Source organism: Lacerta agilis, chromosome 14, assembly GCF_009819535.1.
Source record: "Lacerta agilis isolate rLacAgi1 chromosome 14, rLacAgi1.pri, whole genome shotgun sequence".
NCBI lineage: Eukaryota > Metazoa > Chordata > Lepidosauria > Squamata > Lacertidae > Lacerta > Lacerta agilis.
In genome coordinates this window covers 48,579,600-48,591,850 of record NC_046325.1, presented here as the reverse complement: position 1 = coordinate 48,591,850, position 12,251 = coordinate 48,579,600, and the positions used below count along the sequence as shown (strand labels likewise).

The following is a 12,251-nucleotide window of genomic DNA, read 5'->3' as shown; positions in this document are numbered from 1 at the left end:
TAACAAATTTGGCTTGTTTACTAGACAACTGGATGACAGCAGTATCATTCATGAGATCACTGAGTCTGGCAATCCCAGCACAGTTATCTTACCCTACATTGTCTAGTTAGAAATCATTTGTAGGTGAAGGGAAGGCTGTCACAAGAGTCTCATTGTTGCTCCTGATTCTGATTAATTTAGGAATACATTTTGACACTCTCCAATTCTGGTCACAAATGAAAGAAGTTAATCTGAAAATCTACAATTCAGCATCTCAAAAATGGAAGTCTTGCAGAAACAAGAAAAAAAAGAAACTTTGGCAAAAGAAATGCAATAGATGGAAAGAATTCGAGAAGTGCTTTGTCAGAAAAATTAATTCCAACAAGATTAAAACACACACACAAACACACAAGAAGCAACTGGGGAGGTAGTTGGATGTCAAGTAAGTTAAATGTATGCTAGAAGACAAGATTTAATTAAAACAATGCATTCTTTGTATCTGGTCTTCAGCATGGGAGATGTAGGGCAGGTACTTTTACCAGAAATGACATTTTCAGGGAGTCTGAAAAACTGAGGCAAATACTGATGACAAGAGATGAAGTTCTAGCACTTACAGACAAATTAAAAATGAACAAATCTTGAGGTCCGAGAGTTCTTAAATAACTCAAATCTGAATTTGCTAGTCTTCTAACAAAATGTGTAACTTGTCTTTAAGATTGCAGAAGGAACTAGGACATTACAGGCAGGTTAGTTTAATGTCTGCTCTGCATAAAGTGGGAGAAGAAATTGGTTGGTGTCTGTCTGTCTCAGGAGAGACTGGAGAATTGTGCATTTGAGGGTAAAGTCAAACTGTTGGAGAGTTAAAGTGCCTGCTGTGGTTGTAGAAATCGAAACAGGAGAGACATGTTTTGCTGCAGCTGCGGCAGAGGAAGGTGTCCGATTGTGCTGCTGCAAGTGTACCATGACATTTCACCTCTCTGCGCTCCTCCCAGTGGTCATTCCTCCTCTCGTCACTACTGTGGCTACATGACCTCACTGTCTCCAAGTGGTTGGGGTCTGCAAGGGATTCCCACACAATGGGGCTATTGTTGCCAGTCTTTGTAATTTTGTCTACCTGGGCCAGCAACCTCTCCACTGATGCTGACCTGGACAAGAGTACAGTGGTACCTCGGGTTACATACGCTTCAGGTTACATACTCCGCTAACCCAGAAATAACGCTTCAGGTTAAGAACTCTGCTTCAGGATGAGAACAGAAATTGTGCTCTGGCAGCGCAGTTAAGAACAGTTTCAGGTTGAGAATGGACCTCCGGAACGAATTAAGTGCTTAACCAGAGGTACCACTGTATTGGCAAGGCAGCAAAGACTCACAACTCCAAAAGGGTATTGGAAAATGTGATGCTAATGGAAAAGGATTGTTAAAGACATCTAAGTGTGCAGAACAACTCATGCTGAAGAATCAACACAGCTTCTGGAAAGGAAAGTCTTGGAGTTCCTTTGTTGTTGTTGTTCAGTCGTGTCCGACTCTTCGTGACCCCATAGGCCAGAGCACGCCAGGCATGCCTGTCTTTCACTGCCTCCCGCAGTTTGGTCAGACTCATGTTGGTAGCCTCGAGAACACCGTTCAACCATCTCGTCTTCTGTCGTCCCCTTCTCCTTGTGCCCTCAATCTTTCCCAGCATCAGGGTCTTTTCCAGGGAATCTTCTCTTCTCATGAGGTGACCAAAGTACTGGAGCCTCAACTTCAGGATCTGTCCTTCCAGTGAGCACTCAGGGCTGATTTCTTTAAGGATGAATAAGTTTGATCTTGCAGTCCATGGGACTCTCAAGAGTCTCATCCAGCACCATAATTCAAAAACATCAATTCTTCCGCGATCAGCCTTCTTTATGGTCCAGCTCTCACTGAGTTCCTTTAAAGCATGTAAATAGAGGCAATCTGCAGATTGTCAATGTGCTGTAATAAGTTCGCAAAACACTTTGCTGATAGAATTGCTTGGGAGACAGACCAGTTGGGTGGTGGAGATTGTAAATGCTTCCTTGAAGGACAGCTGTGTCCTTGAACCTTTAAATGAAGCAGTGGTAAGACCTTTGTTTAAGAAAATGCAACTGGATCCCAGCTTCCTAGATATTTGGCAGCCTCCAATCTTTCTTTTCTGAGTAAGGTCACAGAGCAGGTAGTAAAAACTCCTTTCCACACTTTCTTGAATTAAGCTTTTTATTTGGATTCCTTCTAATCCGGAAAGGGCAACAACTGAGGGAGAAAAGATGGCGAGGAGCACGGAGACCTAGTCTATGAGGAACGATGAGGATAAGTGATGATTAAGTGGCAATATGACAGCCATATCCAGATATTTGAAGGATTAGCGCATAGAGGATGGACCAATTTATTTTCTAGTGCTCCAGAGGGTGGGATTTGAACCAATGGATTCAAATGAAAGGAAAAAGTATTTAGACTAAACAGCATGAACTGTAGAGTTGGAAGGGACCATAAAGGTCATCTAGTCCTCTTCATTGGAGGCTTTGAAGCAGAGGCTGGGTGTTCACCTACCTGAGACAATGCAGAAGTGGATTTCCTACTTAAGCAGGGAGTTGAATAGATGATCTCTGAGGTTCCTTTTAAGTTTTGCAAACCAGTTTATAAATTATGACCTTATTCTAAGGATTTAGAAGCTTAGTGAAATCTGAGAAGTTCAGTATCTGTATCAGAAGGGATGCAGGCACTACAGAAACCTGTCTGCCAGTGTATCTGTATGCACCACAAATGGGGGGGAGTATCATTCGTGATGTAACGTGATAGTTATTCAGAAAATGTCCAAGTCAGAGCCTTCCACTGACACAGGAAGTATGTACTGTGTAATCCTGAGAGCTAAAATACAAGCAAGTCAATGGCATCAAGACATTTGACAACATCCCAAACTCACACCAGCTTCAGATCTTGGATGGAAGTGTTAGCGACAAATTTGAGCCTATTATGTGCACTTTGCCATGTTCTCCTGTGACTGTTTTGGACCTTTGCAAGTGTTCATGTGTGCACCAGAGAAGTGCTTCACCATGTATCTGCAAGGGTAGCAAAATTGAATTGCAGTGAGAAGTGCAGATACAGCAGCAATCAGGACCTCTGCAACAGAAACGGTCTATTACCGTACTATCATCTCATGCTATACTGTTTATACTGGATTTATAGTGGAAATATAAAATTTAGCACTCAGTAATGCTGATTTTTCACATTGATTGGACCCAAAACAATTTCATATACAATACCTTTCATTTGATATTATGCAACCCCTATTTGGTGAGACTTTATGAAAATAAAGCATGGCATTTAACTGAATCACCCAGCAAGAAGACCTGGGAATGTGGGAAAGGGGTTTTCCTATCATTGCCCTTTGCTACTGTCAGCCTCCTCTGCAGAAGAGATCAGGGAGCAAGCTGTGAATCAACTAACCTTGTGAGAAGACCCTACCCACTCTGAACTGTATTCATGGATAGCTTCCCAGCTTCTGCATGAAGACCTCCAGTGAGGAAAAGTTTACTATTGTACTGGATTAGTTCAGCAATGGAACCAATTTCCTAGAGGTGTGCTAGGCTCTTCCTGGAGGTCTTAAAGGACAGGATTGTTGATCACATCTTGGGGATTCTCTAGCTTCAGATTTCTTGCACAGAGCCTACAAGGCTCCTCCAATTCCATGATTAACCTGGAGACATACAGTAAGAATGAGAACCAGCTTCAACTTGAAAAGTGAATGTCTAGTCCTCATGGTTGCAAAGGATACCCTGAAACTTGAAGGCTATGCCTACCCTAATAATGTTCCACATACGTGAGCAATACAGGTACATGTGACCCATTTGGGGGTACTTAAGAAGAATATGTGACTCAGACAACACACTTCAGAGCATGTTGAAAATGCTGGATAACAGTCTGTGCCAAGAAATGAGAAGTTGGGTACTGTAAAGCTGAAGAGGTCCACAATGGGGAAAAGGTTTGAAAAAGGAAGAAAGAAGCAAAGAGAATGTGCTTATTGGTATTTGTTTTATTTACTATGGGAAGCAGATTAACATAATGAGTGCTAATATGGGAGGCTGTAGGTCATGAAAAGAAATGTTTTGGAAAACATGATTGCTTACCTGTAACAGCTGTTGTTCTTCAAGAGTGGCCCCAAATCATACATCAGGGTAACCAACCACATAGGCTACTTGGTGGAAAACCCTTCTAGAGCCATGTCACATTGGTCTGTGTCAGCATTTGGCATCTGTGGCAGATCCTTATCAGTAGCGTGGGAGTCTCCTGTCTTTTCAGTGGTCCTTTACCAGAGCCAGGTGCCTGCCTTCTGAATGAATTAGGTTCTTTTACCCCATGCACTGTCAATCCTTTTGGGCATGGGAATTTCAGCAGCCAGATGAGTGAGAAGTTTTGCATCCCTCTTGGAGAGTTTATCCTCCCTCTCGGAGAGAGACCTTAAAAGAGGCTCTTGATTGAGGATATGAGGATATGAGGCTTCTCTCTAAATATATCACATCAACTTTTCTGGGGTTAAAAGACGGATCCAGCAAAGCACTGTCCAACCTCAGTCTGGAACACTCCGCACCCCATCAGTAAGAGGGCATTCCACTTCAGTGTGGAATAATGAAGTAGGGGAGGTCTCTGGGCCATAGCTCTTAGCATGGACAATGCTGCAAGACATACAGAACTCCCCTTCTGAGTGACAAGGGAACCTATTAAAATAAATGGTGAACTGTACGTGTCCTGCCATGAAAAGCAAAACAGTCCAGCTTCACCTCCATGAAAGAGGCCAATGTCAAATGAAGGTCCTCCCATATCAATCTGATGGTGTGTGGGAGGTCTCTCATACACACACACACACACACACACACACACACACACACACACACACACACACACAATCTCCTCAAATATTATGGTATGTGGAAGGCCTCTCCACAACACTAATTCTGCTTTAGAAGGGTTTTCCTCTGAAGGTAGCCAGTTTATTTGGACACCTATGTGTGCAAATTTGGTAAAGATCTAGTTCAAGAAACATATATTAGGGGAAGCAAGGAAGCTCTGAGTGCTTTTTTGGTGGAACAATATTTTAAATGCAGGAAAAAGAGGTCAGTATAAAAAGTAATATATTGTGATGTCTGATAACTGAACTAGGGTATCAGAGGCAGTACAATTTTCCATCTTATTGGTGTGGGATGTTACAGCATAAAGTATTTTAAATGCAACCACTTTCATATCAGCAGCCCCCTTACCCTTTTGTTCTTGAGGAGGCAAAGCACTGAAAACGGTAACTCATTGTCTAGTCAATCCTTCCAGTCAACTTGTGAACATTTGTCTGGCTGATACATGATCAGGAACCAACAGCACTCACAATTTAGGAGAGTCTATGCTTCAAGTATATACATCAAATATGGATACCGTGTTTACTCAAGTCTAATGCTCCATCGAATCTAATGCGCACCTTAATTTTGCAACATAATTTGGCCAAACAAGGTGCGCATTAGATTCAAGTAAATACGATATACACCCTATATTTATAACCGCCAAAACCAACACAGGCTTAGGAGGAAATGTTAAACTGCTCTCAGATTTCATTGTGCAGGCTAAAACACCACAGGAAGAACCACATTGCTAAAGCTTCTCTGCGTGGTGGTGCTTCTGCCATGGAGTTATCCAGATTCACTTCAGTGGAAGGGACACCTGCCCCTCTGCCCTTGGCAGGTGGTGCATTTCCATGGGCTAACAAAGCCCAGACCTGTAAGAGAGGGCTTGATGCTTTCTCTTTCTCTCAGCAGCACTGAATTATTTGCCTATAACAGGCAGATTTAGGTCAATAATTCAGTGCTGCTGAGAAGAGAAATGGACACTGTAATCTTCTGAACTTGTTGGTATCTTTAATTTTACTCCAAGAACAAAATCGACCACATATTTAATGCCTTGAGCTCAGATTCAAAATTGATTGTTGAAAGCTACCCTGAAGTGTCTATGGAACCACACTTGGTCATATATAAATCTTAGGAAATTCAGTGAAAATAATGATGACAGAAGAATCCTGCAATGTGTTGCTGAGTGAAGAGTACAATGTTACAAACAAGATTTCTGTCTGCCGCTCAGAAATGAATTTCACCTCCATTGAAGATCCTCAGAACTTGACCTGCCTACAATACTTACCTTTAATCACTTTCAGTGATGAAAGGCAAGGAAGCTAATTGACTCAAAAATGTAATCAGCTAACAATTTTACTGAGAATATGTTAAAATATTTACAGCACTTTTCAGGCTGTTTGTTCACCAGAATGGATTCCGTTGTTGTCATTTCTCACCTTCCCCCTATTTTTTTCTCTTCTTCATCTTCTGCGTGGTGGATTCTTGAAGGAGATGATAAACTGCGATTTCTGCAAACCAAAGGACTCTTGATACTGGAACGCTGCGTGTTTCTCTTTTCTGCAGCAACATTGCTGGCTACCTCCAGTCCTCTTATGTAAACCCCAGTATATCCATGATGATGCAGTTCACTGTGGTTACTCTCGTGTCGGGTCAACTCAAAGCTCTGTGTCTTCTTCATAATCTTCTTCAGTGGATGCCTCCTGTGGCGGGTGCTGGGTGTCTGGATCGGTTCTGAACAGCAGGTAGAAATGTTGTCCAAATCATCTGAAACACGGCTAGTCCTTTGAAACCTACCCAAGAGTGGAGTAAGAGTTTGTGAAACCGAAGGTTTAACAGAAGAAGAAAATGGATCAGTGTTTTGAGCAGCACCTTCCTGATGTAGAAAAGAAGGCACATCCTCAGATGGGCTGCTACCTTGAAATGGACCGAGTGACTTACTGTCACGGACGTTATTGACAGTGCTAGAACAAAAGCCGGAAGATTGGCTTTGTTGTGTTGCAGATTTGCTGCCCAGGTTATGGCCGTCCCTCTGGCCAATCTCTCTCAGAGTACTGCTGGGCCCTTCTTTACTGGTACCTTTAACTGCTTCTGAAAGGACCTCTTCTAAGTGGTGCCTGGTCTGCTGGCATTTCAGCCATAAAATATTCCATTGTTTTAGTTCCTCCTTGTTACCCAGAGCAATAATCACCTCACTGACTTTCTGAAAGTTCTCGGCAGAAAACTTTGCAGCTTCTTGGTGGTAGCTTTGCAAAGACTGAACTGCTGGCTGAGAATACTTGGCTTCCACTGAAAGCTTTTCAAGAAACTCATTACAGTGAACCATCCACCTGGATGCCTGGATGATTAGTGGAAAAGGAGAGAGAGAAAGAAAAAAGAATAGTTAAGTGGAGGACATGGATTGATTGGCTGATTTTACTTATATGCAGCTTTTCCACAACAAACTGTGCCCAAAGTAAGCTGTTGAGGCTGGGCAGTTACGTCATTACTGGGGTTGTGGTCTACCTGCAGAAACTGTACCCTGTCTCTCAAAAGTGAAGAAAATGGCTCTCTCTGCTGTATGTATCTATCCAAATCCACCCACCATATTCTGCAGCATGGTAGACTGTGAGCTCTGAGATATGAAGAGAGATCTGTAAGCAAAGCTGTTTTCATGGAAAGTCATAGAGCTGGAAGGGACCCAAGGGTCATCTAGTCCACCCCCTGCAGTGCAAAGTCATACTGTAGAAGAGCAAAGAGCATGCGGACACTTCTGTGATCTACTTCTGAACATAACATGTAGAGTGGCGTAATATGAGATAAAAAGAAAATAGAAATATTCTTACTTTTTCATAAAATTCATATAGCTTAAGCAGCTTCTCCAGTTCACTTCTCCTCTTCTCGGTTTGAACTGTGATGTTACTCAGATACCTACTGAAAGCCTGAAATTCTTCTTCAGATTTTAATGAAGAATTCTCCTTTATGAGCTGTAGCCCTTTCTGGGAATATTGCTGTAACATAAAAGGAACAACTGGTCTTACCTGAAGTGTACTTTTGGGAGTGGGGTGTCATATCCAACAGAATGGAGTGGGTGCCCTGTTGCAAGACACTAGACAGGAGCAAAAACTAGTGGGAAGTAGGCTGGACTCCCTCAGTTTTCTGGATTTGCCAAACAGAAAGTACCAACAGAGTCCCTAAAGAGACCTGCCTACTTCCCACTTCCTCGGCTCTGGAAATTTCTATAATAAAATCTCTAAATTGCTAAGTATCTGAAAGGCAAGGAAACACAACACAAGAAACTTGACATACTAGCACTCTAGGTAGGCCATACTCCCCCAACAGTGTATAGTAGAGCACCTTAGGGTGGGGTCAATTGGATACGACGCCCCACTCCCAAAACTACACTTCAGGTAAGACTAATTGTTCTTTTTAGTTTGTGGGGTGTCGTATCCATAAGACATGAAAATATAGGCCTTAATCCACCTCGCTAAGGTTGTTTTGGAAAATTTAACCCCTAAGGGTTAAAGGATACAAATAAAGAGTAAGTTTTCCAAAAGGATTTCATTGATGTTGGTACACATTCAGAGCTCTGCATATGTCCAGGGTGCATCAGACTTGCTCCTTAGGATATTTTGGATGCGGACAGAAAGTCAGGAGAATCAGTTCTTGTTGGACGTGGAACCTAGATAGCACTCTCAGAAGGAAGGAAAGAGTCTGAACATTTGTTGTTGTTGTTCAGTCGTGTCCGACTCTTCGTGACCCCATGGACCAGAGCACGCCAGGCACTCCTGTCTTCCACTGCCTCCCGCTGTTTGGCCAAACTCATGCTAGTAGCTTCAAGGTCTGAACACAGCAGCACCTTATCCTTGTGGAAAATACAAAAATGTTTAGGTGTAGAAAGGGCTGAAAACTCCGACACTCTGTGTGCTGAAGGGATTGCCACCCAAAGAGAACTTTGAAAGAAAGGATCCTAAGGGGTACAAGATATAGAGGTTCGAATGGAGGTCTCTGTGAGGACTGAGTGTAAATTCCAGGTGGGAAAGCAATGTGCCACTGGTGGGTGTTGACATACTGCACCCTTGAGAAAGCATTTGACTAACCAGTTCTGGGATAAGGTGCTGCGTCTGCCTTCCAGCTCTTTAGCCACAAGGTGAGTCTAGCTATTATTTGGGAAGTCACTGCTCTAGCTGAAAATTGAACGGAATCCATAGAGGCATCAGTTATAAAGGCCTGAGCCTTTAGCTTAGTCAGAATTTGGCATTGATGGGCCGCATCTTGGGGAAGAGATTGCAATAAGTCCTCAAGCCACACAATGCATGCTTGGGCACACGATGAAGCAACAGGAAGCTCTTAAGGAAAAGGCAGCTACTTCATGAATTTTACATGGAGCAAACTCTAGCCTACTGTCAGTCACATCCCAGAGTTGAGCATCTCCCTCCCGGGGGACCAGATGATGAGATGGAAGATTTAACACTGGTCGGTCTATGGCAGGGGTCTTAATATATGCCATGAACTCAGGATCCAAATCATATTTGTAAGCCAGGGCAGTGTTCTTTCCAGAATGCATAGTGTGGTGTAGTGGTTAAGAGTGGTAGACTCGTAATCTGGTGAACCGGGTTCACGTCTCTGCTCCTCCACATGCAGCTGCTGGGTGACCTTGAGCTAGTCACACTTCTCTGAAGTCTCTCAGCCCCACTCACCTCACAGAGTGTTTGTTGTGGGGGAGGAAGGGAAAGGAGAATGTTAGCCGTTTTGAGACTCCTTCGGGTAGTGATAAAGCGGGATATCAAATCCAAACTCTTCTAGAGACTGCAAGCTCAGACTTAAAAACCGCCTTCAATAATGAGGGCACCAACATACAGTTAGCTGAGGTGCAGCTATTAGTACAGACACCTCACTCTCTGGTTTTGAGGCTGATATTTTGTCAGACTAAGTTGATAATTCTAATGTGTGCATTATCTTATGTTTCAGGATGGGGGCAGTAGCCTCTTGGAATAGTCTTATAGAAAAGGATTAGTCTTGAACAGAACCATCACTCTAATCGCCGTCATCGCCGTCAACTTCTGCTTCTAGCAAAGAGGATGGAGCAGAAGGAAAAGGAAACTCATCCTCAGCCTCTTTTCCCATAGAGTTGAAGGGGTTAGGGGAAGAGACTCTAATATCCCAAAGGTCTCAAAGGTCTCTGTTTGCCACTCTGTGAACCAGGAGAAAAGGCAAGCAAAAGCCACACACTCCATTTGCCACACCGTGGGGGGACGGGGGACAGAAGCTACACGCTTTCTCCTTGTCACAGCTGCCGACCAGGAGGATGAGGACAAGGGGCAGTCAGCCAGGGCTCAATTTCAAAGGCAAATAGAAGCAGTCAGGCAGGGACATATTAGGAATGCTCACTCCGTTGTAATCCCAGAAAAATGGCGGCAGCCAGTGAAGCTGCTGAGGGAAAGAAAAAGAGTGTGCCGACAAAGGGCCGCCTGAAAGTGGGAACAGCCATTGGAACTGCAGCAAGGGCACCAGTTCTGGAAAAATGTTCAATATAAATAAACAACTAAGGAATAAAAGAAGGGTGGCAAATAAGTGGACTAACCAAACATAAAGAGCAATGGAAAGGTTTTTTAGTGTGTGTGTGTGTGGAAAAAACCACAATGCGTAGACAAACAAAGAACTGTTAAACTAAAACGACAATAAGGGAAATCTAAAGAAAAAAAGAGGGTTCAGAAATTAGTAAAAAACTTAGCTGAGTCAGGAGAGCTAGAAGGAACATACTGGCTGTGTCTAGACAGGAAGCACTGAGGGAGTTCAGCCTACTTCCCACAAATCTTTGCTCCTGTCTAGTGTCTCGTGAGGGTGAACACCCATTCCATTCCATTCGATACGACACCCCATGAACTAAAACTCAAAGTTGTAAATTTTCTTTCTTCTTGACCAAATACTTTCTATTACACAAGGAAAGAAGGATTTGGGGTTTCAAAAGGTATTTGTTAGCTGATGTGCAAACCATGGTGATTGTGAATCACACACTCTTGGTATCATTAGTATGCCATCATAAGAAGTTTCCCAGAGTTTCAATGACTGCTGCAAATAGCCAAAAGCCCCATCGTGGTTATGGGCCTGGTTGTCACATGTTTTAAGCTACACGCATAAAGTTTAAGAAAGCAAAGCAAAGCACTTACCATTGCCTTTTCACTGAAAACCAGGAACTGGTCCCGTTTCCTTTTCACATTTTCAACTGAAAGGTGTTCTTGATCCAAAGGCCCAATATATTGTTCTCTCTCATTTTCAAACCAGACTTTTATCTGTAAGGAATACAAGGCTTTATATCTAGAAGTAACAAACAGTTCATTTAGCACACCTTTAGCGAAAATGTGCATCTCCATCAAAATAATGCGGGTTTAAAAAAACTTATTTTAAAGCAAACTGCTCTGATGTTTTAGCGTGTATGATGCTGTTTAGTTGCAACAGTGGCCCAAAACCACTTTATTTTATATGCATGTGCTTGTGTGTGTACGCACGCACACACGCACACACACACACACACACACACACACAGCCTCCTGCACTTCTTTTCCTTCAAATGTTTCAACATGCATGGCCAGTGGTGTTGTAGTGTGGGGATAGTGATTCAGCAAGTGATTTCAGCTCGCTGACATAGCAGGCAGGAGACAGCTTCTTCATGTAACACTCTTTATTCAGGCAAACAAGACTAGGGAACTGAGGAGAGGGAAGCTACATTTATAGGGACAGTAGACTGGCTAGAAAGGATACATTTTGGAGAGAACAATCTCAAGCAATCACAAAGCTGCCTTTTGGTGGGAACCAATAAGACTGAGGATCCAAATGCAGCAACTTGAATGAACCAAGTTACTTTCCCCTAATGTGAATACAGACAATAGTAATAAAGATATGATAACCCTTGAATCAATACACAAGTGGTATAAGGGGACCATGCATGTTACTAAAAGCATGAGACGGCTCCCTCCCCACCCAATAACTTATAAGGCAAAGACTTGATGTGACATCACCACAAAGGGGAGTGTGGCCTTTTTTGGTCTGTGGAGGGCGACATCCACATAGGGGTAATCTGTCAGTAGGAGGGGGCATATTGCCTGCTGGTGGTGGGTGAAGCTACAGGCAATTCTGGGCAGAGCCAGAGACAAAATAATTCTGGATTAATTAATTCCCAATAAAGTGAGCTCTACTGGGTTTGATGGGGAATGGCTGCAGCTCACTAGCAGAACATCTCTTTTCTTGCAGAAGGTCCCAGGGTTCAATCCCTGGCTTCTCCAGGTGGGACGAGAAATGCACCCAGTCTGGAATCCTGGAGAGCCACTTGTTAGTGTAGATCAGGCATCCCCAACCTTCGGCCCTCCAGATGTTTTGAACTACAATTCCCATCATCCCTGGCCACTGTTAG

The 12,251-nt window shown here is 43.2% G+C and overlaps 1 protein-coding gene across 3 annotated transcripts in view; it reads right to left on the bottom strand.

Annotated features, from left to right (window-relative positions):
* Positions 1 to 12,251, bottom strand: part of PLEKHG4B (pleckstrin homology and RhoGEF domain containing G4B) — a 69,779-nt gene that overhangs the window by 14,070 nt on the left and 43,458 nt on the right. For all 3 annotated transcript variants that reach the window (XM_033168874.1, XM_033168871.1, XM_033168873.1), the window contains exons 12-14: positions 11,011 to 11,133; positions 7,687 to 7,851; positions 6,301 to 7,199 (exon numbers count right to left, since the gene is read on the bottom strand). In XM_033168874.1, coding sequence (XP_033024765.1) covers positions 6,301 to 7,199; positions 7,687 to 7,851; positions 11,011 to 11,133 — 1,187 coding nt within the window. The remainder of the gene's footprint in view (positions 1 to 6,300; positions 7,200 to 7,686; positions 7,852 to 11,010; positions 11,134 to 12,251) is intronic.